At 39.7% G+C, this 27,367-nt stretch overlaps 1 protein-coding gene across 4 annotated transcripts; it reads right to left on the reverse strand.

Annotated features, from left to right (window-relative positions):
• Positions 1-250: 250 nt before the first annotated feature.
• On the reverse strand, positions 251-15,594 carry mxra5a (matrix-remodelling associated 5a). 4 transcript variants are annotated; one of them, XM_028011061.1, is made up of 8 exons: positions 14,578-15,589; positions 14,179-14,401; positions 13,936-14,065; positions 12,489-12,879; positions 7,925-11,812; positions 3,745-4,663; positions 3,312-3,638; positions 251-3,129 (listed from the first exon to the last, which is right to left on the reverse strand). In XM_028011061.1, exons 2-8 carry the CDS (start codon positions 14,361-14,363, stop codon positions 1,539-1,541), a joined length of 7,431 nt encoding a protein of 2,476 aa, XP_027866862.1. In that variant the 5' UTR covers positions 14,364-14,401; positions 14,578-15,589; the 3' UTR covers positions 251-1,538. The 4 variants fall into 4 exon arrangements, with proteins under 4 accessions (XP_027866862.1, XP_027866865.1, XP_027866864.1 ...); XM_028011064.1 differs by having other exon boundaries at positions 14,179-14,459; XM_028011063.1 differs by having other exon boundaries at positions 14,179-15,589.
• Between the last annotated feature and the right edge of the window lie 11,773 nt (positions 15,595-27,367).

Genomic DNA, 27,367 nt, shown 5'->3' on the forward strand with positions numbered 1-27,367 from the left:
CCTCCCTGCATTTGGATCCTGCAATTCATTTTATTACTTTTTCCTCTAACACTCTTGAGAATGGAAGAGTTACTTTTCTCATACATACACAGATTTTCTTGAGTTATTTTTTTGTACCTAATTCATTGGTTTCTATTTGTTTGTGTATAAATTTGGTAGGGCTTCCAAAAGTTTGAAAAGCAAACACCACATCGTAGTCAGAAACAGCAAAACGTGTTAAACCATTAAACATAAATAAATCATACATAAATTTCTTTTTTGTTTCAAAACAGAATTAAAATATGTTTATAACATAAAGCATCTTTGTAGCTCTGAAAGTCGTAAATGAACACAATGTGTTTCGTCTTCTCAGCAGCCAGACTATTCAGGAAGTTCAGGTGTTTGTGAGACTAAAGTTTCTAAGTCAATTAAACCTGTTGTTGCTGTCCTTTTAAATTGTTTTTGCATCTTCTGCCAATAAAAACATGTCAACTGGCAACATCACGTTATTAAGTAAAATTAATTACTGCTTTGATAAGACCCTTCCAGCATGTAGCATTAGCTTAAAAGTACTTTTTACTTCTAAATGACAAGTTGCTGTGAGAAAATGAATTGTAGATATTCATTGTGATGTGCTCATGGTGATAATACTTTCACAGGTGCGCTACTGTAGAAACTGAGGCTTTCAGCTCCTTTAGTACACTGTCACTATGTATACCATATTAGTAGAACATTATATTGCTGGCTCTCTTATTTGCCTTTCTTTATTTCTTTTCCTTTTTATCACATATTGCTTGATTTCTGACATGGAAATTAACATGGCAATCAGAGGCCTCTGATTGTAAGAATCATGAAATGCACTAAAAATGATACCCTTTCCTGTTTGTCTGTGTGAATACTTAAGATTATTCATAAATATTTTCAGGCAATTCTCAGAGTGTCAGTGTTTTAACAAGACCAATAAGGTGCAACTCATAAAAATGCATATGGGTTTTCAAAAGATTGTTAGGGTTAGGGTTAATGGGCGATATGTAAGTGACTTGATATGCTGCCATTGAGGAGCGTGTAGTAAAAAATGTCAGGCTTTTTGCATAGCAAACTGATTTTGTCATTTAATTATAATAAATACATCAGAAATTCTACTTTTTGCCAAACAACACGAAACAATATATCTTCTAAATAATTTACTCCCATTTAAAAAGGTCGATGGTGAAATTGGGAAAGTTAAATATGATACAAAGATGATTAAGACCACCATTAGTGACCAGTCTAGAAAGCATAACCCGTACGTAGGTTTTCTGTATCCAAATTACCTGAGCAATTATGTATTTACACACAGATCTTTCACAAAATTGTACAAACAAAGAAAGTAGGGTGCACATGATTTTAGCTTTAAGCCTCTAAGTCAGAACATAATTAAAGAGCCACTGAATGCTAATTGGATGGTGATTTCACAATTTTTACAGTGACTTTAATTGTGTTCTGAAATAATGTCTTTTTATTAGGCAGTTGCTTGGGCATACAGTATTGCCTTGGGTATGGGTTGAAAGTAAAATTCTTTAGAACACATTCAGAAATGTTGTTTTAGAGTCTACACCGGCAGTATTTCTGGCAGTGCATCGGTAAACACCAGAATCTCGTTGGGTTGGATTCTGAATGATTAGGGAACCTTGTGGATGGAGATACTTGTTTCCAAAAAGGCGTGGCTTTGCACTTACAACCAGGCGGGTTTTATCAGGTGTTTCCCAAGCCACCTCTACTTTAGGGAGCCCAGTGGCGACACAGTTCAGCTGAACAGCAACTCCATTTTTGGCGTATGTCACAGAGGGAGGGCCACTGGTAATCCTGGGTTGGTTTGCAAAAATATTTACTGAGACTGAAAGCAAGGAGCTGCCATATTCATTGGCAGCTCTGCAAACATAGGGTCCTCTATCATAGACTGATGCTTGTCGAATGACAATTGTCCCATTGCGCAATATCGAATAGCGTCCAGCTTTTTGCAACCTGTTGAGAACAACCCCACTGGGCAGGGTCCATGTAAGTTTGAATGGCTCACCAGTTGTTTGACAATGAAGGAAAAGTGTTTCACCATCCAGGATGCTGACAGGAGAGATGTATCTGTTCAGAATCTGTGGCTTCCTTCCTGGGGACAGGGTAACTGTACTCTCAAAAATCCCAGCAGAGTTATGCCCCACACAGCGGTACATACCAACATCAGCAACAGATGGATTGTTGATGATCAAAGATCCATCAAGTCGGTGAAAAAACTTTGAAATTCGAGCACCGGCTTGCAGAGGAGTCCCGCTGGGTAAGGTCCACATTATATCAGTTAACTCCAAGCCATCAATTGAGCAATTTAGAGTCACTGTATTCCCCACTTTTAGGGAAAAGCTTTCTCTTTGGGGAGCATCAATTTGTGGATGTCCAACCATTTCTTTGACATCCAAGTTGACCAACATTCTAACCTCACCTCGTTCATTACGAGCAACACACACCATCTGTCCTGAGTCGGTCTTCTTAGCTGATTGTATTTCCAAAGTACCATTCTGATGAACTGTCATATGATTACTGTAGTATGGAGCAGGAAGTATTAGATTTCCTGGGAGGATCCACATGATACGAGGTGAAGGGGTTCCCTCGGTCACACAATCCAACAGTTTCCGTTCTCCCTGAACTGCAGTAACTTTGATGGTATTTGAAGTTCCTCTTAAGCCATTGATAACTAGAGGAGTTGCCAAAACCTCCACTCTGGTAACTTTATTGTCTTGGCCAACACTGTTCCTCGCCATACAGGTGTAATTACCTTCATCAAATTGCTGAACATTTTGAACAAGCAGTGTTCCATCTTTAAGCACCTTGTATCTGTCTATTGCATTGGAAATTGGTCTATTTTTGGGAGACATCCAAGTGACAACAGGTACTGGGTCACCTTTGGCATTGCACTGCAGTGTTACTGTCTCACCGTAGAGCACTCTGACAGTCTTATGATCTTTATCCTGGATTTGAGGTGAGGATGTACCACCTTTCACCTTGACTCTCACCTTCATCTCATCTCTGCCAAGTTGGTTCTGTGCATAGCAAGTGTAATCACCTTCTTCTGGCTGGCCAACATCGTTAAAGTACAGAGTCCCATTGTCAAACACCACGTACCTACAAACAATTTGAGAAGAGGGGGATGAATATTACACTTTGATGACAGAATTTGTCAGTTGAAAATAGGCTTGATTCATTAAACAAATTACTTATTGTTAGTTAGCATTTGAATGTGGTTTGGCAAAGCAAACACAGGCAAATCAGGAACTTCCCTTGAGCTAAAGAATAATAACTCATACCTGCGACTGCGTCCCACATGGACTCCTGCTTTCTGCTTTATTGGGTTGACCATGGTCCCATCTGGTAGTGCCCAGCTAATCTCTGGGCTGGGGAGGCCAGACGCCACACAGTCCACCTTCAGGTCTTGGCCTTGTACCACCTCCTGACTGGATTTCTGAAGTTTCTGCTCAATTGTTGCTGGTTTGGTCAAGACATTGACCCACAGTTGAACGTAGTCATCACCCATTTTGTTACGGGCTACACACAGGTAGTCACCTCCATCCTTGTCAGTCACAGAATGAATGCTTATGCTGCCATTAAGGAATACTTTGATCCTAGACTCAAAGCTGCACAAAAAATTAAATGGTACCATTAAAACAACCTTCAATATTCAGGACATTAAGAGTTGCTATAATAATAACTATGAAGAACTTGTCCTTTACATTTGCCCACCTGTACTGATTATCCACTAGCTTCTTAGAGGGCGTCCTCCAGATGATTCGAGGCTCCGGTTCACCTGTTGCCACACAGTTCAGAAGTAGCTTACTTCCATATATTACATCTGTTCTATGGGGAGATGAAGATGTAATTGTGGCTTTAGCAGACAACAGTTTTCTTCTGATACTTAGCATCACAGTCCTGCTGCTTGAGGCTACTCCGTTACTGGCTTTGCATACATATCTCCCAGAATTCTTGAGGTCCAATCTTTGTATGTGGAGTGTCCCATTTGGAAAGACAGTAAGGTTATCTCTAGTAATTAGTCGGGAAGGAGTGAGCTGTATGCCATCAGGAGTGATCCAATGTATGATTGGCTGAGAGGCTCTTGTGGCAGTGCAGTCAATATAAGCAGCGCTGCCCTCTGGAAAAGTCATGTTCTCATCTAGTCTCTGCTGAATCAAAGAGGGCATTGCAGAGACATGAAGATGCACTGACACGGTATCAGCTCCAGCTGCACTGCTGCCAGTGCACCTGTAAATTCCACTATCAGTCAAACTAGCCTGGTTGATATGAAGAGTTCCACTATCATCTACAGCCACCTGCCACTGAGATGGCACAGAAGGTGAGGTCGTCATCAGCTGGATTGAGTTTGGGAGGACCCACTTAACCCGAGGCACAGGATCCCCTTCAACTTTGCATTCCAGTTCAACCTTGCTTCCTTCATACACATGGATATCTCGCTCTCGAGGTTGAAGGACCCGTGGATGATGAGACATGACTATAAGGTTGGCCATCATCTTGTCTGTACCATACTGATTCTGAACGGTGCACACGTACTGGCCCTCATCGGTTAGCTGTGAGTTTCTTATGATTAAAGTTCCATTATGGAGGACCTCAAACCTCTGCACCTTCATGTTCCTGGCAATACTCGCTCCTACACAAACAGAAGCACACAAGAGTTTAGCATTCATTATCCATGAACGCTTTCACATTTTGTCACATTATAATCACAAATTCCATTTTTTTTGATTGTCCAACATAAAGTAAAATACTCTTGCACATTCATCTTCGACAGCTCAAACTCAGTTTAGATTGGATGGAGAGTGCCTGTAAACATCAATTTTCAAGTATTTCCACAGGTTTTTCAGTGGATTTAGATCTGGACTTTGACTAGGCATTCTAACATATCCCTGCTGAAGAAAAGCCCCTTCACATTATGAAGCTGTTACCACTATGCTTCACAGTAACGATAGTGTTGATGTGCAGTGTTAGCCTTCTACCATGCATTGTATTTTACATTTAATCTGAAACAAACTACAAAGTGGACTTCTTACAGTATGTCTTTCTTTTAATTATGATTTTTGTCTTTAGGCTTGATTTTGCATGTAAGCAAAAAAAAATAAATAAATGCTGAATTTCACCTGACCTGAGCATCTTCTTCTTCAGGACTGATTAGTGTCAAAATCTGCTTGTGGAACAAAAGTGATGCAAGAGTGTGAGACCAAAATGAGTTTACCACACACGTGTATCTAAATCCATTTTCTATGAGTTAAGTTGCTGAAAGTAAAGCTACTTTCTCTGAAAAGTTCTGTAGAGAATGGAATATATATATATAGATATATATATATATATATATATATATGTATATATACAGTATATAGTATATATACACTTTTGATGTTTACTGAGACATTTTAAAATTATGTGTATTTAATGCATGTAGGTGAAAAGAGCAGATTCTTAACTTTTATTTGACAGTCTGCCTATCCAAATTGGTGGAAAGCTCCAATATTTATGGGGCTAACTGGATCACAATGGCCACACTGCAAACTGCCACTCACTCCCATGGTCAGTTTGCCCAACTATAGACTCACTGTTCACTAAGCTGACAGTGCCTACTTCTGCCAGACTACACACACCAACCCACAAGGCCTAAATGATCTGCTCCTGACATCCAGGCGCCACTCCCCTCATCTGTCCATGTACTGATGGTCCGGAGCAATTTCTGCTTTTAATATTGAAATGACACATTGAAAAGCTGGTGTTTGAGCCTGAGACCATTTACTTGGTTTAGCATTTAGTTCCAGGGTCACTGGAAGAAATAGTAAGCCTGTTCAAAGGAAGAAAATTAGGGATGTAGAGTCAGGAGGGAATTGTGGGTGGAGAGGCACAGGGTGAGGAAGAGAATATCTTGCTATGATGGAGACAAGAGATATTATGCTCTTAAAGCTTTGAGTTTATGTTAGTGGTTTAAAACCATTACCACAGACTTTGTCTCAGCTGTTTTATCCATTAAGAACAGTTAAAATTCTTCTATGAAGAGGTCCTCTGGAAGGAATAGCTTAGAAGTTTCACATTAGATGTTTGCACTTAGTTATCTGATTTTTGCGAGTTTCATGTTAATTTTCATCTGTGAATTCCTACCAAGCAGTCAAAGAAATTGGTTTTCTCTGTTCTAAAGAGGTTCCAGACAGAAGAGAGACAAGTCAGTTTCTAAGTTTTGGGACTCTCAAGAAGCACAGTGAGGAACTTTATAAGCAAACAGGGAAAACATGGCACAATGTGTAAAATAACTGAGCTTTCTCTCTAATGCAACATCAGTCCTTCCAAAATTACTCCAAGACCTCATTAATGACTCATCTGGCAGGTCTCAGGAGAAGGTCTAAAGGTCTGCAGCCCTCAGTGTCTCAGGGTGAAAAAAATGAAGTCAATGAGTTCATATTCCAGAACCACAGTTGGCATATTATAATTATGAATTGATTTTAAATGCATTAGAGACCAACCTCAGTTATTCACAACTTGCAAATCAAATTGTTAGTTATGGGTGCATGTAAACTTCTGACCTATTCTGTGCACGACTTGAACTAAAAGCAAGATAAGCTGCCAGAATGCATGATATACTTTCTGAAATAGACAGAATCGCTACAGGATACAACATACTCTAGGATGAAAAAGAAAAAAAGATTGTATGAATCTCATCTGAAGCCTGTAAGGGTTCATCCATGCATACTGATAATACTGAATTAACTTCCAGCAGATCCAAATGTTGTGTGCACAGGACTTGACATTTAAACAAAGGATATACTGTATTTGTAGGTGTGTTTTAATGAGTATTTAATCCACTTAAATATTCCAGTAGAACCTCCTGACTCAGACAGCTGTATGCTTTGAAGAGTCTGAATGTTTCATCTGTATCCTTCACATAGAAAAATACATGTTGAGAGATGATTACCCTTTCCCTCATTAAAGTTTTTCCACCACAGTTTGCAGTTGTCACCTGTATGTACTGAAATTATGATGTAAGTGTAGTTATTTACTTTCAAATCTTGTTGATGTAACTACACAGCAGTCACATTCGAACCAAAGGAAAGCAGATATTTATATATTATATAAAAAGAGGCACCACCCTCTCTGCTGTTTGTCTGAAATTAAAACAGATCAAACTTCAGGTTTCAGAAGTTTACATACACTATAATTGCTGCTGAAGCTGGTGAAATAGTGTAATTATCCTTGAAACGAGTCCTGTACCAACATGGCTGAAACGCCATTCAGAGATGTCGTTATTCTAAATACAACATAAACACAAAAACACTGTACTGTACTATGCAATTTTGATTTAGTTTCTAGTGCAAATATCTTGGTACACTTCAGAAAACACTAAAACATTTGCATGAGAAACTAGACCAAAAATACTTGGTAAGATTTTGTTGTTTTTGTGAATACATTTTGCAAATGTTCTCTCACAAAAACCTGAATTATAGAATACTTGTTCTCTGGTTTGACTAAACTAAAATTGTTCCCAATGCCCATTGTTACATTTGGAGGAAATGGTGGTAAAGGTTTTAGGTCTGAAAACAGTCTTAAATGTGAAGTATGGGGGTGGCAGCATCAGGTTGTGCATGTGTGTGAATGTATGTGTTTGAAGAAAGTGATAAAAAAATCTCTTCTCATTCTGGATATAGAATGTAATAGAAACAATTTTGGTAATCATAACTGATGAAAACCAGAAATACAGTATATTCTCTGTTTAAATGTGAGATAATGAGAAAACATGGTTGTGTTGTAAATATTAGCTCCAGCAGCATGTGGAATCCTGCTGTATAATTGTATTTAATCTTTCATCTTTTCTTTAAGAACCTGCAGAAAAAAGTTTACCTTCACAGAAAACTGAATTCTTAGATCAAGTCTTACATACCGTTGGAAACTTTTGTCCAAGACAGGAAAAACATGGGCTGACCTCCAGTCTCACATGGAAGCTTAGCATCTTTTTCTACTTTGACAGTAATCATCTGAGAATGGGTAGTTTTTATCCTTGGCTTCCGTCTTTGAACAGATCCATGCTCGTTTAGGTGCTGTGTGGACACATCCAGAGTTACTGGTGACAGTGTCTTTTGGGATGGAATCCCAGTGGGTACTGGTATAGAGGTGGATGCCTGGGAGGTTGGAATTGTATTTGTTGGTTTGTGATTTGGAGGAAATGTTGTAGGATGAAAGTTAAATGATCTTCTTAGGACGGATGTGGTAGAGATGGGTTTTATTTGTTGATCCTGGCTGGTTCTGACTGTGACTGTGGCATTTTGAGTGATGGATGTTGATAAAGACATTAGAAGAGGTACTAAAGTAGAAAGTCTGGGTTTTGAGAGATAGGGAATCTCTCTGGATGGTTTAATATGATATGGCAACGTTGAGGTAGCTGAGGCATGTGTTGTTTTTACACTACTCATATGTGTAGAATCGGCTCCAGCATTCGGAGGTTTCTTCTCATTTTCTTCACTCTTTAAATCTTCTAATGGTGCAAGTCTCTCAGTGGTGACCTCAAAAAGCATCCTTGGAGTTGAGAGTGATCCTTTGGAAGTTTCTCCAGAGTCTGTCTTGTTTCCCTGGATGGGTGAAGCAGTTTGGGTAAAATAGGAAGGCTGTAGTGAAGAATCCATTCCAGTCTTCTCCCAATGTATTTGTTCAACATCCTCAGAAAAAGTCTCCTGATGGACAAATTGCTGATTCTTGTTGTCTGTTGTCAATTTTGTCATACTTTGCAAACCCCATGAGGGACTTTCAGAGTGCAGCAGAGGTGCCAATTCTGTTGTAAAACTTATTTCATGCCAGTTCTCTAAATGCTCAGCAGGTGGAGGAGGACTGTCTGCAAACCTCTGCTGAGGGATTGATGGGAGAATCTCTGAAATCGCTGTAGGATATGCACTGTCTGAGATTTCCGCAGTGCTGTGAGGAGTAGTATTTCCATGCGTTAAGCCTGGAGAAATGCTTGGAAATGATGGTGCAGCTGCAGTGCTTTGCCATGATTTGTTTTGGCTGTCCTTTGTTCCTAAAGAAGAGGTTGGTAGTGAGGAAGGCTCTTTGATTACCTCGTGGTTCTGACTGAAGACTGTGCTTTCTTTATGACTCATTCTGTCTGATGACGCCACTTGGCTCTCTGTGAATGGAACAGAGGTATATAAACAAACTGCAATTTCTGATCTTTCTGTGTTTAACAATTTAGAGGCAGAGGTCTTGGCTGTAGGTAAGGGAGTATTTACAGGTGCAGTGGTGATGAAGCTGCCAAGTGTTTTGAGCTTTTGTTTCTTTCTGTCTGGCCGTCTCCTCCGGCCACCGTTCCTCCTCTGAGAGTTGACTTTCCGAAGGCGTGACTTTGGCCGTCTTGTAGAATGCACCCTTCTTTTTCCAGGGAGATTGAAGGTAGTCGTTGGAGACCCTGTCGTGTCAACAACTTCAGAATGCAAATCATTGAGCGTTGTGTCTTTTGGATGAGACTGAAACTGTGACAGAGTTGAAGTCTCGCTCAAATAGTTTCCACTTCCTTCTTGACTTGCTGCAGAGTGATTTGGGTTGACTGAAGGAGTAATTTGACTTTCCATAAAGAAGGCTTCTCTGTGATTTATGGAGTTAGTGACATCATTTGGTTTGTTCCTACTCTCACTGCTCTGCAGCCCCTCAGACGGATCAGCTGTTTGAATCTTATCGGCAGTAATACTTGTGCTTAGGTTCTCTGAAAAAGAAAATGTGCTGCTGGTTGCAGTGTGTGCACTGGGCTGCCTGACAGTAATAGCGTGCGGTGGAACAGATGTGGTCTGGGGGAGGAAAAACCCACTGTTTGAACTTGTGATTAGGTTCAACTCTGTGTCATAGGTTGTGTGCTGTGTAGTATATGCAATTTCTGTTGGATGGGGCTCTATAGTAACAAATCTGCTGTTAGGAGTTGCATCTTCTGCAGTGATGCTTTCAGGTGTCACATGACTATCTTGACCATGAGTACTGTATTCTGTAGGTTTTTCAGGGCTCTGACGTATGGAATAATGCTGACTCACTCGCTCATGTACAGTCACACCATCTGATGGCTCATCAGAAGTTTCCCATGACTGTGTCGGCAACTCTGTTGCTTTCATCTTTGTTGGGAAAGAAACAGGAGGCGAGGTCACAGTATTTCTGTCCCTAATCTTAGCTAAAATGTCTGCCCATTTCTCTGGGTCAATTTTACTTTTAGAAAGATTAATCCTCCTCCTGTTCTCTGCTAAACCTTTCAGGTTTCCATTGTGAGACCCTGTTGGTTTCCGGAACACAGGCTGTCGCTGCCAGGTGCTCCTAGATGGATGAATACCTCTTCTTCCTGGGACTAGACTCACTGGGAGTTTACGTCTAACACTACTGATGCGGTGGCGTATTGTAGACCCGTCACTGTCACCTGATGCTTCTTCTGGATTCTCTGTAGGGACGTTTATTTGAGTGTTCACCCCTGAGGCTGACTGAGGCCTTGTTGTAAACTTGCGCATTGGTCTAATTAGACCATTGCGCCTAACTATACTAACTTTTTTCACTAGTGTGTCTACACCATGTTGATTGATTGCTACACATTTGTAATAACCACTATCTGATATCTGAGTCTTTAGGATTTGAAGAGTACCATTAAAAGTCACCAGTGCTTTGGAATAATTAGCTCGGAAATAAATTATTTTGTTGTTTGGTAGAATCCAGTTTATTTCAGCATCAGGAGAACTGGATGCTGGACAGTCCAGAGAAATTGAGTTTCCTGCAAATTCCTCTATTGATGCAATTGATGTGTCCTCCCCTGTGGGAGGACTAGAGGATTCCTGGACAGTTAGATAGAAGGAAAGCACAGCAAAATCTCCTTGAACCTTGGCGATGCAGTAGTAAGCTCCAGTGTCTCTGTGAGTTACTGCTTTAATTTTCAACCTTCCATCTCTGGAAACAGAAACCCTGTTTTCAGGACTCCTAAATGGCCTGTTCAGCTTGGAACTGTCTGGCAGCATCCACTGAATTACTGGCAGGTCAGAACTGTGCACATTACAGGCCATTTCATTTGAACTTCCAAGGATTACACTCATAGCATTCTGTGTTCTGTTTGTTGACTCGATCATGACCCAGTTCCTCCTGAGTCTTTGCTGAAGCTTGATGTCCACTGTCTCTGAGAAGTTTGTCCTCAGAATTAACTTTACCATGCTGGTTGATGACTGAGGCCGGTTCAGTTGTAGTTCTATGGATGGTTGCATCAGCCATGCAGGCTGGGCTGACACTTTGGCTTTAAGACCTGTGTAGTAGTGGGCATCCTGCACAGAGTCCTGGCTATATACATGTGGTGGGTACGGCTCTTGGCTTGGAATGACTCGTTGTTTTAAATGGGCTGGAACGTTGCTGTAGTATGCAATCAGTCTCCACAGCTGCTCGTATTTTTCTCTGTCAACAGAACACTGAAGGTCTACTGAGAAGCTAACGTTTGCGACCAGCTGAAGCTGGTTGACCTGCTCCCACCTTACCTTGGCAGGTTCTTTTAGCTTGTGAGCACTGCACTCCAGATCTAACTCATTCCCATGCTCATCAGAGAGGCCAAGAGATATGTTACCAATGGGCTCCTTAAAGTCCTCTGAGGTCAATGTCTCACTTTCAGAATATTCTAGAGATGTAATTCTATGAAGGAAACTGATGACTGGGCTATTGCAAACCAGAGGATGAGCAGCTTGGAGTTCCTTTTCCTTCACTTGTATGGGAGAAGAACACATAGGACACAGCTGGCCACCTGAAAGGGCTCTGTCCTTTTTACATTTTAGAACCCCTGTAGCAGAAAAAAAGAAGAAAAAAGTCAACATACGACTTATAAAAACAATATGAATAAGGGTTCATTCACAGCAGCCCTGTTTAATTGAACTCTACTTTATTTCCCTATAAAACATGGTTTGTTAATGAATGTGCAATCAAACTCTGATGCGGACCAAAGAAGCTAACTCTGGTTCACCTACAAATCTACATGTCATTCTTTAGGTCTGAAGTGAAATCTAGTGCAGTTTGAATGTGAACAGCAAGCAGACCGGAGATTGTGCCAAAAGAAGGAAGCACAGCATTCTGGTTAAAGACAACAAAAATAAACACGAGTCTAGAGCTAACAGGACAAATGGCTTGTAGTTTATTACCAAAAGCAAAGGAGAAATCCAACAAACACTAAAATCTGACGCCACTCCATTTTGTTTACATTTTGCGAAAGAGGAAGTTGCGCTCAGTGTCTTCAGAGTTTTCATGTTGTTTCCTTCAGTATTTCTTGGTGGAGCGTCTCCACCGGTGAGAGTGTGATTAGGGTCTACAAGGGTCTTGGATTGTTTGACACAGTGCAGTGTGAAAAAGCGAACCACACAAGATGAAAATGTAACAAGTGTTGCAGTTTCAGTCCCCAATCAAACAGAGTCTACTGGACCTAACCCTAACCCTAAGAATAATAACAATAATTATAATCTGACCTGGTGAAGTTTTTTCCCAGTCATGCAACCAACTCATACTGCAGTCACAGGTCCAGGGGTTCCCATGGAGGTACAGGTTCTCAAGCTGTGGTATGGTCTCCACCAGCTGGAAGGGGAGGGATGTGAGTGCATTGTCAGATAGGTAGAGGTGTCGCAGGGTAGAGATGTAGAACTGGCCCATCAGAGTGAAGGTGGTGAAGGTGGCAGGATGCAGTTGTTGAAGCTGGTTTCCCTCCAGCTGCAGAAAGCGTAAGGAAGTGAGTCCCTGGAAGGCGTCCGGATGGATGAGTTCTATCTGGTTGTGATCCAAGTGCAACCTGGTCACAGACCACAGCCCCTGGAGAGTGTGCCTGTTGATTTCCTTCAGCTTGTTGTAGCTCATCTTCAGCATCTGAACCAACAAGTATAACAGAAAAGTTCCAATATTAACCAGATTATCAAGACAATTACATGCAAATTAAAACAATAACCTCAATAATGTTTTATGAAAGAGTGATAAAAAATATTTCTAATCTTATGTTTCAGAAATACTTTATTCAATATTAACCCAACATAAATAATAATAAATGGGAAAGTATTGGACACATCAGTGTTTTTCCTCAGCTAAAATATTTCTAATGGCGCCACTGAAGTAAAATTCAGACCATCTGTCTGTTAAAATGCAGCTACTGTAGTTCACATGTAAGAAGGAATCAATGTGGTTTAGTCCACAAACCAAGTTATGAGTAAAACATTTGAATAATACAGGAAGTAAGTATGAAGGAAATTCTGTGCAAAATCTAAAATCTGTAATCATTCCAGTCCACAGACCAGCTGGTTTAATATGAACCGATGATCTTTCAGAAATTGAAGAACGGTTGGTAAAGGGAAAAAAAAATCTGTTTTTTGTTTGTTCTTTTAATTCAGTTATTTAAACTGCATTTCTGTTCTGAATGTAACTTCACTGCTTATTTTTTGGGGCGACTGTGGCTAAGAGACAGAAAAGTCATTTTGTAATCAGAAAGGCACTCAACCCAAAGTCCCACTGATCTGCATATTGGTATTTGAATGACTGAATGCCTCTGTTTTATAAAGTGGTAAATACTGGAAACACTATGACTTCTACCCATTTATCTTTTTCCAACATATAAAGTCCTGCATAAGCACTGCTGATACTTTCTGTGAACCCAGTACTGGTGAAATGAACATTTTCTTAAAAGTAAGAATTTGAAAAGTTTGAAATGCATTTCTGTTCAGCACCTTTGAGTCAATACTTGATACAATCCCACAAAACAGTTTTCAGAATGTTAAAATATTATCAACTGGAATTTATTTTGACAACAATAAATCAAAATTCTTATTTCAATTAGAAATTTATTATGATAAATGTTCAATACAATACATGCCCATTTCTGCTGGATGGTTGATTGATTGATTGATTGATTGATTGATTGATTGATTGATGTACCTGAAGTGATGCCAGGTCCCTGAACGCTCCATCAGGCAGAGAGTGAATGTTGTTCCCATGGACCATCAGCAGCTCCAGCTTCCCCAGCCCAGACAGTGAAGTGTCACTTATTTTATAAATGCTGTTGAACCTGAAACAAACAATCTGTGAGGGCAATTGAACAAACCTGCACTGGAAACATCAACCTGAAACACACTCTTACTACATCCTGGTAATACCAAGGATGGAAAAAACCCCACTGACCCCAAGTTTATGCGCTTCACGTGCTTGGGTACCGCTGCTGGGACGGTGAGGAGGGAGCGGAACGTGCAGTGGAGCTCAGCAGGCTGAGGGCAGGAGCAGGGCCGGGGGCAGGGAGTGGACACCACAGGAGACAGGAGCACCAGCAGAGTCTGGAGGACCCACAGGGTGGAGTGCTCCATCTTCATCCAGAGAGACTGACACAGCAGCTGCTTGGAGGGCCCAACTACAACAACCACAATGTTGGAAAGTCTGTGATCTGCTGGTTTCAACTGAATTCACATCTTGAACATGTTGCAATGAATGTGAAGATGGTGTCATTTCAGTCACATTGCGAAAAAAATGCAAATTGTTGCTTAAACCTAAGGGCAACTCACTGTTACAATATCAAGTTGCTCTTACCTTAAAGTACTGAAAACCTTTCTGCAGGAAGCCCCTCATGTCCCATTTTGTCATGTGTGAACACAAAGCTAAAAATCACAAACTGATAAAGAGACAAGTTGGAGTCACAGACTGGAACTGGAAGTGTTTTTTTAAAAAAAAAAAGAAACAAAAAGATGGTGTTAGGTCCAAGCAGCAGAGTGCTGTCCTCACTCCCAGTCTGAAGCGAGTGAAGGAGCAGCTGCAGAGCGATCGCTGGAGACGCAGCGGGAGGAGCAAGGAAAGTTTGAAGGAGGGCAGAACATTTGCTCCCACAGCCAGGCATACTGCTGCTAAGGAGGAATGCTGCTGAAGTGTTGCTTGGATAACTTTGATTAGAATGACAAAGACTGACTTCAACAGCTGAATACAGAAAGGCTGAGAGGAATAATACAGCAGGAACAATATGTTTCAATGAGAAGGAGTAAAACTGAGCTTCTGCTATGATTCTTCTCCCTTTGTTTCCCTGTTTGTCTGTCAGGACTCAAGTTCTGAATCAGCCACCAAATACTTAATGGTGTGATGCAGAGCAGAGCAAAAACTGTCACTGGTGCAAAGTCAGTAAATGAAAAACAAAATCTTTCCTCGTTCAGGTGTGTCACATATTTCTCTTACCCTCCGTTGATTTAAAGAGATTGCAGGATGTTCTGCATACAGGTTACAGCTACATGCAGCAATAGAGTCTCCATTAAGTATAATGGGGCATTCTCTTTCATTTCTGAAGTTTTTCCCAGGCGGAAGGTGAAGCTTGCTGAGCAGCTCCGAGTTTGGTGTCCAATATGGCTGCACAGAACGGATCAACAGCTCCCAGTATGAACTATATTCCACCATTTCTGTGGAATGTGACTCCAAACTGCTTTACAGAAAATGTTCCTATTCACTATTTTTTTCATAACTAAAACAAATTACAGAAAACAGGCAGTGACGTGTTTTGGGGGCAAATTTTAACTATTTGGCTGTGGGCCCTAACTGTATTTTTTATTGTTTTATTTTTTGTAAAATGTGTCAAGATGACATTTGTTGTGAACTGGCGCAACATGAATAAAAGTACATTTAATTAAATGCATGTTTAATTAAATTCAGTAAAAATCTCTCAACATTCTGACATTTAGCAAACAGAAATAATTTGAATGAACATAACCAAACCAAACCAGAAAAGCTTTAATCTAATGGTATGCCATTCAGTTTTTTTACACTGCATGTAAACATGTGACTCACCTTTATGTCTCCTGTGTGAGAACAGTTTGATTGAGATGAATTAACGGGTATTTGCAGGACTTATGATAAAACTGGCATCTACTGAGTTCAGCTGTAAGCTCTTATGTCCGAGTAAAAGGTGTAAGAAAGCATTGTTTTTCATCCTGATGTGTCAGTGTAAAGAGAGGGCAGCTGGGTGCTGGAGCAACCAACATGGGCCTCTTATTAACCCTGACTCACACATAACCAGCATGCAGAGGACAGGCACAGACACATCCAGGCAGACTCCCAGAACAGCAACGGCCCACCCAGGAAAAACTAAAGCTGACAAAGACCGCCTGAAGACGGACAGCTCAGTGTGCCTCACAATGGGTTTTGTTTTTCTCAGATAAAACTGGCTCTCCTCAGTCTGGAAACTTTAGCTTTTCAAGTTCCTTTGCTGCTGCTCATCACTTGGGCATTGCTCCACTTCTACACACAGCTTTGGTGTTTAGGTTAAAGTGCTGCACTGAAAATCAGAGAAGGACTTGTGTCCATCACATTTCACCCCAATTTGTTGCTCCAGCCACTAGAGGTCTGGAGCAGCAGCCAAACGAAACCTGCTGTTAGCTCTTTGTGACCTGCTGCTCAAATTAGACCAAAGCTCAACTTTTTGGTTAACATGAAAAGTGGAGAACACTGACCTTGCACATGATCCTGAAAAAAACGATTCCCATTGTGAAACATGGTGGTGGCAGCATCATGCAGGGGGCTGATTCACTTCAGCAGCAACAGGAAGACAAGGTGCTAAATAGAAATGCATGCAATATTTTTCAGATGTATATTTCTTAGGACTGAAACAATTATTCAAAGTATTTGTGATTAACTGATTACTGAAATAATTGTCCACAAATGTATTAATCAATTAATTGTTAGCTAGAATACAGAAACTCTAAAAATGGCCGTTTCTTGAAACAACAAGCAGAAAGTCAAAACTGTAGAAAAATATTTACACTTTGCATTAAAGATTAAAAAAATCTTCTGTCTGTGCACAACAACAACAACCATGACGTAAATTTAGCTGTTAAATTATTTAAAAAAGAAACAGATTAATAGACAGTATTTTAAAGGAATTCTTTCAATGCATTTTAGGCTCTAAAATTTCTATTTTATTATTGAAAAAACTAATTGGATTATTTGATTATTTGTGTCTTTTAATGTAGTTCTAATGTTGTGTAAAAAAGGCTAAAGTGGTTAACTGAAAAATCTGCATTATATGCCATTTTTAAAAATCTGATTAATTGATTAATTATAAGAATAATTGATAAAATAACCACTAACCAAAATAACCATTAGCTGCAGCCCTAATATTTATCGACTGCATATTTTATATCTATTATCGTTTTCATGCCACTGCTAACCCTCCTTTGTGTTGTTCTGTTTGTGGCACAAAATGCTGAAAAGTTAAAAGGGTGTGAATACTTTTGCAGGTTCTGGATGATCAACTTTTCATAACAGCAGGTTATTAATTTCACTTACGTTTTTGCAGATGATGCTGTGATGGGCAGTTTGACACAGAGACTCACAAGTAATGTTTAAATGAGAATCAGGAAAACCTGAGGATTCATTACCAAGACAGACTTTCAGCCACTTCAGCAGCTTTGGGTTTAATGGCTGAGAGATTTACAGATCAGCTGCATGAAGCCGGTCCAGTGAAAAAAAGATCAAGCTGACAACCTGATACCAGTGAGCAGACCAAGCTGTCTAAACAGAGCAAATGGACACCAAACAAAACTGAGAAAATTTTACAATCATCATATAGTAATAATCTTACGTCCAGATGACCTATATTTTTGTGTTTGCAACTGGAAACAGTTTGGGCATTTCCTCTCACAGGAGCAGAAATTTCTCGATGGGAGACCTGATGAAACCTCAGTGGAGAACACTAAATCTGTCCTGGTTCATTCAAATCTGGATACACAAATATAAAATCTCTGTTTGCTTGTTCCTGTTAGTGGAATGCAGCATAAAAAACTATTACTTTCATTTCACTTAAAACTTGACCAAGTTCATTTCAGGCAGCTAATGAGACTAAATTGACTGTCAGACTCAGTTTATTTCAATAAATTACAAGATCAATCCTCATCAAAGACTTATGTAACAGCAACATTCCTGAGAGAAAACATCCATCACAACTAACAATACAATACTTTTACTTCATCTTCTCTTTGTACATTTTCTGAGGTTAATTCATCTTTTAATTTAAGCTATAAATGAGCAACTACAACAACTTCCATCTTGTCATGTAGAATTTATCAGGATGTTGAGTAAAATCCAGGTATTTTGTTATTATTACTCTATTTGTTTTAATTTCTTTGTTACTTTCTTCATTGATAACAATCCCAGATTGCAAAGGGTGTTTTGTTCCAAGAGGAACTGGTTCAATTCACTAAAAATATTGCATAGGCAATACTGAGGAAATGGATGTAAACTTATAAACTTAAAGTAATTATTTTTGTCACTTTTGGTAAATAAAGATAGTCTTGGTAACTCCAGACCTGCAACAGGAGGGGATAAAAGTCTTTTTTTCCAGTGTATGTAAAGTTCTAGCTTCAGCTTTCAGATGGATTTGTGATTTAAGAAGCCATCTAACATCTGAATGAAAACAACTGAATTCAAAAGAAAGCTGGTAGCAGTACATCACTCATGGTGTTTATGATGTGGTCCCATTCAAATTTCAAGTTCCCCTCCTGCTTTGTGACATTTTCCATGCTTGTTTGCTGAAATCTAGAGAAGTTCAACACATCCAGCTCACCGACTGAATGAGATTTGGCTCAGTTACGTTTAATGGGTCTTTATAAAAGTTTTATTGCTTTAAATCAAAGTATAATTAGCCATCTCCGTGAAATAAATTATTTATTTTCAAGAGGTTTGGTCTGTGATGAGAGGATCATGGACCACAGGAATTGGGTGGAAAAGCAACAATGTGCTTTCTGTGAAAGGCCTACAAATACTTAGGCTGTAAAAGTCTTTTGAAAGTAAATGTGTTTCAGCAGAGGAACGAGTGACTGTTTTAATAGAGGAGGAAGAACCAAAACCAATGGTTTGTCATAGCTTCTTATACCACGGGCCACACACCATTTTGAAATAAGAAAAAGCGTCTTAAGTAGTTACACATACTAACTGTAGGATGCAGGGCTGTATTTGCCTAAATCACAGGATGTCCTCTAATCTGCAGCAGCAGATGCTTGATGTTTGTTTTGAAAGAAATAAAGAAGTGAGTTCATTGACGTCAAGTTCCCTGAGTCCTACAGAGCAGAAGACCTGAGACTGGAGCTGAGGGCCACGTTCCAGCAGGACAAGGAACATATGCTGGAGCTGCAACAGTTCACATCCAAGCAGATTCATGTGATAAAACGGCCTAATCAAAGTCCAGACCTAAATGCAAAAAAAAAATAAAGAAAGAAAAACAGTGTCAGAAAGTTGACCTTAGTGAGATAGACTGTGTTTTCCTTTGTCTCTTGCATCCTGTTAAAAGACAGGATGTCAAAGCGTAGTTGTGAAGCCCTCAGTGTTTGTTCTGGGACCCTCAGGGCCCCACATCTGTCTTTTGGAGATGATGTGGGTCTACTGGCATCATCCTGTCATGCACTGGAGCCACTCACAGCCAAGTGTGAAGGTGCTGGAATGAAACTCATCCCCCTAAATTTATAGCCAGTGGTTCCTCAGAAGAAAAAGCTACACACCTCCCTCTGGGTCAGGTATAGGTTTCTACCTGAGGTGTAGAAGTTAAAGTGGCATATTGCTCTTGAGTGGTGGTGAGATGGAATCCTCAGTTATGTGCACATTGCTCTGCTCTGTTGTTATAAAAAAAATCTAATTCAAGAAGAAAAAGATTTAATCCCAGATGAGCCCCCAATTTTGTTGCATCCCCTGCTTTGATCTAGTGGATATAAGGGACTGGTGTAACTCTAGACAGTGAATGAGGAGTCAAGATGGCATTTAAGGTGTTTATTTTCTGCCATGTTTTTAAGTTGAATTCGGTGCAGACTGATAAAAGCTTCAGTTCTAGTCAGCATAATAAAAACAACACTGAAAGAAAATATACACACCTAAAAAATAACCTCCCACAAGCACAAAACAGGAGAAGATTCAGTTTAAGCAAAAGGACAGTTCTTCCCTCCAAAAGCAGCTTGACCAAAGTTACATTATTCAAGTCAAGATCAAAGAGGCATTTAAGCCTGTACCACAGCAGTCAAGAGGCCACAAGCACTGAAGTTCAGCTTCACACCAATTAAATAGTGCAACACAGGTAATTGGTTGGCTTGAAACCAAGGAAGCAGCATCCAATCACATTAGAGGAAACATGCACAAGACATTACTTCAATGCAAAGCAATCATCCACATTGGGACAGAAACATCTTGATTTACTGTCTCCATTCACAGCCTTCATGACTGGCAGATGGTTTATAAAGTTCAGAGTTATCATTTTAAGTGTCATGGCTCATACTTGACAGTGAAGAATAACCCAGACTATTTTCTCAACAAAAATCACAGTATCTGAAGAAAAATGGCATTTAAACCAACATGCAGGAATCTGTGTCCATCTGTCCCCAAACAGCCACAAATTCCTGAAAAGAAACAGAAAAATCTCACTGAGCCACTGCTTGTATGTGATAGAGAGTCTCTGAAGAGCAAAGCATGACTGGCTGCAGTTTGGACACAATGTCAACACTGATAGAAGCCTAATGGGTGCCTGGAAGGTTCTGCAATAAAATCTCAAACATCTGTTAGTGCATCCCGGTGTTCAGGCTGACTCGACAGCAGAAGGTTGAAAGATTTGCACTTCATTCTTCATTCCCTTTTACTGCTTTTAGTGAGCATGACAGCATAAGGTTAAGTAGATTCCTTTAAGATTTATTCACAGGCCTGCACATTTTCAGCTTCCAGCAGGCAAATTACAACATGGTGAAAGATAGTGATGCTGCTCCAACTATTAACGTCAGACAGCTTTATGTTCCGGACAAAAGAGGGGAAAAAGTAAGTCATGGCTTGATGGATTCTCAGTCATGACCTTGTCAATCACAAGTACATTTACAGATATTAACATCTGTCAGGTTGTAGCTTTGACAGATTCTGTCCACTGGAACGGTTCTGACCTCATGTAAGATCCTGACCTGAAGCAGATGATGGAGGAATGCTTTCACTTTCTATCACATAATATCTGTTATTTACTGCTGAAATTAGATATTTACATAATATAAAAATAAAAAGATACATATTTTTTCTAACTGTCTGAAGTTAAATCAAACCAAACGTTTTTTATTTTAGCTTAGTTAGAATTACGGAAATTATTTCTATTTACTAAATGCCGGAAAACTTAGTGAGGACATATTTTAGAGATTGTTTTTGTAGCTTTCCTTGAATTCATGCATTTGGTCAGGATGAGATAGAACTGTCTCTCTCACATTAGATAGCTGGAGTTCTGGTTCATTCCTCCTGACAGAACTGAGCTTGTTTTCGCCTCACTCACACACCACTTCCAGACCTTAAAACATCTTCTCTATAGGACTGAGATCAGGACTTTGTGATGGCCACACCAAAAACTTGATTTTATCTTGAAGTGATTTCATAACCACTTTGGCCTTATGCTTAAAGTTGTTGTCCATTTTTAAGTCCACTTTGTGTCCAATCTTTTATTTCCTGGCTGTTTTTTAGATGTTGCTTCAGTATTTCTCCATAATGTTCCTTCCTCATGCTGGTATCTATTTTATGAAGTGCACCAGTTCCTCCTGCAGCCAAACAACACTACACCATCATACTGCCACCCCCATACTGTACAGTTAGGATGGTGAAATCATCCAGTTGTTCCTCTAAATGTAAAGACAGTCATTATGATCAAACAGTTCCACCTGAGTTCCATTAGACCACAGGACAGGCCTCCAACAATGAAGCTTTTACCTCTGTGTGCATGCAAGCTAACTTTTTATGTTACTTTTGAACAGTGTTGTATAGTAACAAAGTAAAAATACTTCACTACTTTACTTAAGTATATTTTGGAGTACTTCATACTTTCCTCGAGTATGAAAATTTTTGATGACTTTCACTTTTACTTCACTATATTTCCGAACTTAATTGCGTACTTTTACTCCGATACATTTTCAATGTGTGGTTTAGTTACTCGTTACAAAAAAGCGAGAGAGAGAAACAAAGTGTTTTGACCCCACCTACTGATTAGCAAGTAGCAAGCAGGCTACCGAACAAAGTCCGTAGCCTGCTTGCCTGGGCTTGTTCATCACCACCAATAGGATACACCTGTTTCGCTTCTCCCATTAAACACAAAGCAAGTCTCGCAATCAGCAGCAGCCACATGGAGGAGGAGACGGAGACCACAACGACTGCAACTACGTTGGACACGGCTCCAGGGGAACCACCAGCTGGTGATGAGAGCCCATGGCCTTATTTAAACACAATATACTCTTTCGTGGGTGTTAAAGATTCGTCGTACCGCATGCAGTTTATGTTATTCCTGCCCGAAGATGTGGAAATTCTATCTTACAAAAACTCCCCGTCCAACTTGAAGAAACACATCGAGGTAACGTCTTATGAAATGGTTATAATCCTCCTGTTTCAGTAACTATAGCTTGGTCACTAGACACTATTGTATTGCGAAATCTTGACCATAAATGAACTTTGTTTGGCATTGTTTCAGTTCCATACATGGTGTATTTAGCTTAGGCTTAATGTTGACTGTATCAGGCTACCTAGACTCCTCTGTTCAAGGGGGGGCAGAAGCCATAGCAATAGCAATTTAGACTAAATTTAACGAATATAGGAATGGCATGCAAGTTCAAAACCAGGTTTACAAAAAAGGTCTCCCTCTTCAGATGCCAATAAGCTGCATTTCCCTCCCAATTCTTTTTTTCTTTTGCATAATGACCAGTTGTGTGCACCACCTACTGACTGTAGCATTGACTGATTCACTGATTTGTGAAGTAGAGTAATCGTAACAGATCTTTTTCTTCATGTTGGCCGCATTTTCTGTACTATTTATTTTTCTCATTTTCAGCACTGACCTTACTTGAAGGGAAAACTTGAGGCTTACAAAAACTTTGTATTTTCTGTCCTGGAGGGTTTACTAAGAAGCTGGTTCAGTTGTAAAGCAGGTTAAGTTAACCTTGTGCTATAGGTAAAGCACCTAATTTTCTTAACTAAATGATGCCTGCAGGTATATCTATTAGCAGGTTTAATTTTGCCTGCACTTGGTTGGGTACATTATTTTAAGTGTATTTGACAAGTTTACCAAAATATAAAAAAATGTCATTCAAACTGCATTTGCTTTGTTTTACTTTTTACTTGTACTTTTCATATATTATTTTTAATATTCAATATTCAATATTCAATATTTTTTTTTACCTGTAAGAGTTCTCTACAGTAGAAGGAGGGACTGGATTAGTCGGCATGCATTTCCCTCTGTCTGCCATATTGGATTTAACAAACAAACTCCTATTTTTTGCTGAAACGTCATTTGTAAGTTCAATTTGTCTTATTTCAGGAATGTGCATTTGAAGCTGGACCAAAAATACTTTTGTGTTTTTACAGTGTGAAATGTTCCCTTTGTTAACAAGAGTGGAGCCCAGTTTAACAGCTGCAGCTGCCTGTCACCCAGTGTGAAGGTGACTCTGCTCATTACATAATTAATGACCATTTACAGCAGAAAAGCTCAAGAAATATATTTCCCTCTCTTTTTATACCTTATGTTATAAATCTTAATGAGCAAATTGGCATGCAGAGAACTTGATGTCACCAGTTTGCAGGGCTGCAGCAGACTGGTCGGTGTGCTGGAGGTTTTAAAGCAGAACCACCTGAGGCGGAGCAGCAGGGCAGACAGCAGCTGGCTGCCAGCTGCTGCAGAACTTGGCACACATGAAACACTAATTATAGGAAGGACTGGGAAAGACTGGGAAAAGAGTTAATATACATTAAACACAAATACATAAGCGGTCAACTATGTAGCATCACTATGTTACCATTCTGAGGCAGAACGCTATAAGAGTACATACTGCAATGTGAAGCATGTACTTTACATTGAAAAACTATGATCCACAAAATAAAAGCAAAAGGAATACAAATACAGAAAGGCAGGTTCTCTGCCTGGAAGATAACCTGTTAGAGGTCTACAGATCCCAGCATGTTCACATGTTAAAATAGCCTAAAGTCCATATCTACACTGGGTAAGGAAAGCATTCAGTCCTCTTTAAATCTTTCAGAGTGGAGTTGAAAATTTAATAATAAAAAAATTATGAGAAAAACTTACAAGAAAACCACAGGGAGCCAGAGGAGAACAAAGAGAGAGAGAGAGAAAGAGGTATGGGATAAATAAATCTAACAGTAAAGAATAAATAGATCTAAGATACTAAACTAGAGATAGAAGGAATAATTAGACACAAAAATAAACATAATGAACTAGAATTACAAAGGAAGGACTGAAGTAAGGTAAAATAGAAACAAAACAAATAAAATAAAAGACTAAAGAATAAACAAACCTCAAAACACAGGATCCTAGGAATATGTGGTTGTAATGTTTATTTTAAAGATCATATTTTTTTTCCTTTCTCTTTTGACTCATTTTGAGCTTGTTGTTTTGTTTTTATGTCTGTTTCATATGACTGGCCAACAGTGTTGGTTTAAAGTGTTTAATAAATTATATTGTTTTGTATTGTATTTATTCATATTTTTCAAACATGTTTTTAAAAGCAAAGAAAAGTAGGACAAGAGAAAGCATGTGCATACATAAACAAGAACAAAATTATCTCACACTTTTCGTTTTGAAAAGGAGAAGGAAGAAGTGAACACTTTTATAATCCTCTTATCTCAAGTTTAATTTGTTCAATTTAATGTGAACAAAATGTGAAAAATGTGAATAATTAAGAATTTCTTTACATTCCAAATGAGGAGTCAAAACCAGGAAAGTGTAGGATGACGTGTTTTCATTCAGTCACATTGGTGATGCTGAAAGCTAAATATTCATCCTCCTTAAACTTTTAATGTACAGAGTCCCTGAGCTTCAACCAAGTAACACTATAAAGTTCAATGTAGCAGACAGTGAAAACATACAGAGAGAAGCTGAGTGTGTTTGCGGCTTCACACTGGGAGGTCTTCCATGCTTACAGTAGAACTCGTCCAGGAAAGGACCAGACAGAAGGTTTGGTCATCACAAAGTTATGCAGATGAATAATGTGCAAACTGCAGTTCCATGGGAGAACACCTGTTTGTGAGCAGGCGTTCTGTAATGTTGGCTTGTCTCACTCCTGAAAGGTCTCACTGTTACTCATGGCAACCTAACAAGACTTGGATTTCCACTGCATAATGCTGTAAACTTGTTGCTTCAATTATTTGTTTTCACGGTAATAAAGCAGCATCCCTGCTCCTGTAGGTCCCAGTGGAGGTATCAGAGTCTATGACAATAACTTCACATATTAGACACATCCACTCATTCAGTAACTCCCTCCCCCAGGAGCAGCATCCTCTCAGCTGCATCAGCTCCCCTGGGCAGCAGCCAGTCTCAGCTGGGGGAAGGGAATCCAGCCAGAATCATTTGTCTCCATCAGCAGAGGGACATGTCGCCAGAGAATCATGTTCAGCGATCCATAACGGCTCATAACCCTAAGAGTTTACAAACCGTTGTTTGCGCAGAGCTGCAAAAGAGCAGACAGAGAGCCAGATTTTCTGAAATTCCGCCCACAGCAGAGGAAGCAGGGATCGAATTGGTCATTTTCCAGCATCAACCAATCAGAGACCAACAAGGCATCATCAGTCACTCATGTGTCATAAGTGTGAGAAAATGTCTCCACTCCCAGCAACATGGAAATGTCTACATAGTCATAATCAGGTCAGTAGGTCACAATATTTCTATGAGTTTCCATGTCTGAGCTCAATAAATGTGCAAATAAAAAATCAATACGAGGCAGCTGGAAATCTAAAAGAGACGAAATTATGGGAATCTAAGCACACAGGAAAAATGTTTCCTTGAACCAACTTTTAAAAAATTGGTGATTAATAGCTTGTGAATAAAATTGTTATTTGACAAAACTGAACTTTGGCAGAATTTAGGCCTTTTCATTTGCTCCACTTCTGACCAGCATTGTTTCTCTGATCAGTATGGAAATTCTCCAGCACTTCATGTTCTCCAAACACCTGATTTTGGTTCTACTACTACTAAAAATAAAGGTAATCTTATCAGTCATCAAAGAGGTTTTGTAAAACATAATGGTAGTGAATGGAAGCATCTGGAAGTTTCACTTTTTTACATATCATTAGTCACTATTTGTCTAATAATTGATGTGCATTACAGTAATGTGGCAAAATACACTGCCTGGCCAAAAAAAAAAGTCGCCACCAAAAAATGGTCCCACTCTCTAATATTTTGTTGGACCGCCTTTAGCTTTGATTACAGCCTGCATTCGCTGTGGCATTGTTTCAATAAGCTTCTGCAGTGTCACAAGATTTATTTCCATCCAGTGTTGCATTAATCTTTCACCAAGATCTTGTATTGATGATGGGAGAGTCTGACCACTGCGCAAAGCCTTCTCCAGCACATCCCAAAGATTCTCAATGGGGTTAAGGTCTGGACTCTGTGGTGGCCAATCCATGTGTGAAAAAGATGCCTCATGCTCCCTGAACCACTCTTTCACAATGTGAGCCCGATGAATCCTGGCATTGTCATCTTGGAATATGCCCGTTCCATTTGGGAAGACAAAATCCATTGATGGAATAACCTGGTCATTCAGTATATTCAGGTAGTCAGCTGACCTCATTCTTTGGGCACACAATGTCGCTGTACCTAGACCTGACCAACTGCAGCAACCCCAGATCATAGCACTGCCCCCACAGGCTTGTACAGTAGGCACTAGGCATGATGGGTGCATCACTTCACCTGCCTCTCTTCTTACCCTGATGCGCCCATCACTCTGGAACAGGGTAAATCTGGACTCATCAGACCACATGACCCTCTTCCATTCCTCCAGAGTCCAATCTTTATGCTCCCTAGCAAACTGAAGCCTTTTTTTCTGGTTACCCTTACTGATTAGAGGTTTTCTTACGGCTACACAGCTGTTCAATCCCAACCCCTTGAGTTCCCTTCGCATTGTGTGTGTGGAAATGCTTTTGCGTTCACAATTAAACATCCTCCTGAGTTCTGCTGTTGTTTTTCTTCGATTTGATTTGACCAAACGTTTAAGTTATCGCCGATCACGATCATTCAGGATTTTTTTCCGACCACATTTCTTCCTGGAAGACGATGGTTCCCCACCATCCTTCCAGTTTTTAATGATGTGTTGAACCGTTCTTAACCCAATTCTAGTAGTTTCTGCAATCTCCTTAGATGTTTTCTCTGCTTGATGCATGCCAATGATTTGACCCTTCTTAAACAGACTAATGTCTTTTCCACGACCACAGGATGTGTCTTTTGCCATGGTTGTTTAAGAAATGAGGAGTTACTCATTGCATCAGCTGGGCTTAAATAACTTGTTGCCAGCTGAAAGATAATCGCCTATGCAGTACTTATCCAATAGGAGGCTTGTACCTATTTGCTTAG

The sequence above is a fragment of the Xiphophorus couchianus genome, chromosome 24, assembly GCF_001444195.1.
Source record: "Xiphophorus couchianus chromosome 24, X_couchianus-1.0, whole genome shotgun sequence".
Lineage (NCBI taxonomy): Eukaryota > Metazoa > Chordata > Actinopteri > Cyprinodontiformes > Poeciliidae > Xiphophorus > Xiphophorus couchianus.

Coding starts and splice junctions, on each gene's coding strand:
- mxra5a (XM_028011061.1), bottom strand. CDS start 14,363: ATGAAGATGGAGCACTCCACCCTGTGGGTCCTCCAGACTCTGCTGGTG. Junction 14,066..14,178: donor GTGAAGCGCATAAACTTGGG/GTCAGTGGGGTT, acceptor TGTTTGTTTCAG/GTTCAACAGCATTTATAAAA. Junction 12,880..13,935: donor GGGACCTGGCATCACTTCAG/GTACATCAATCA, acceptor TTGTTGGTTCAG/ATGCTGAAGATGAGCTACAA.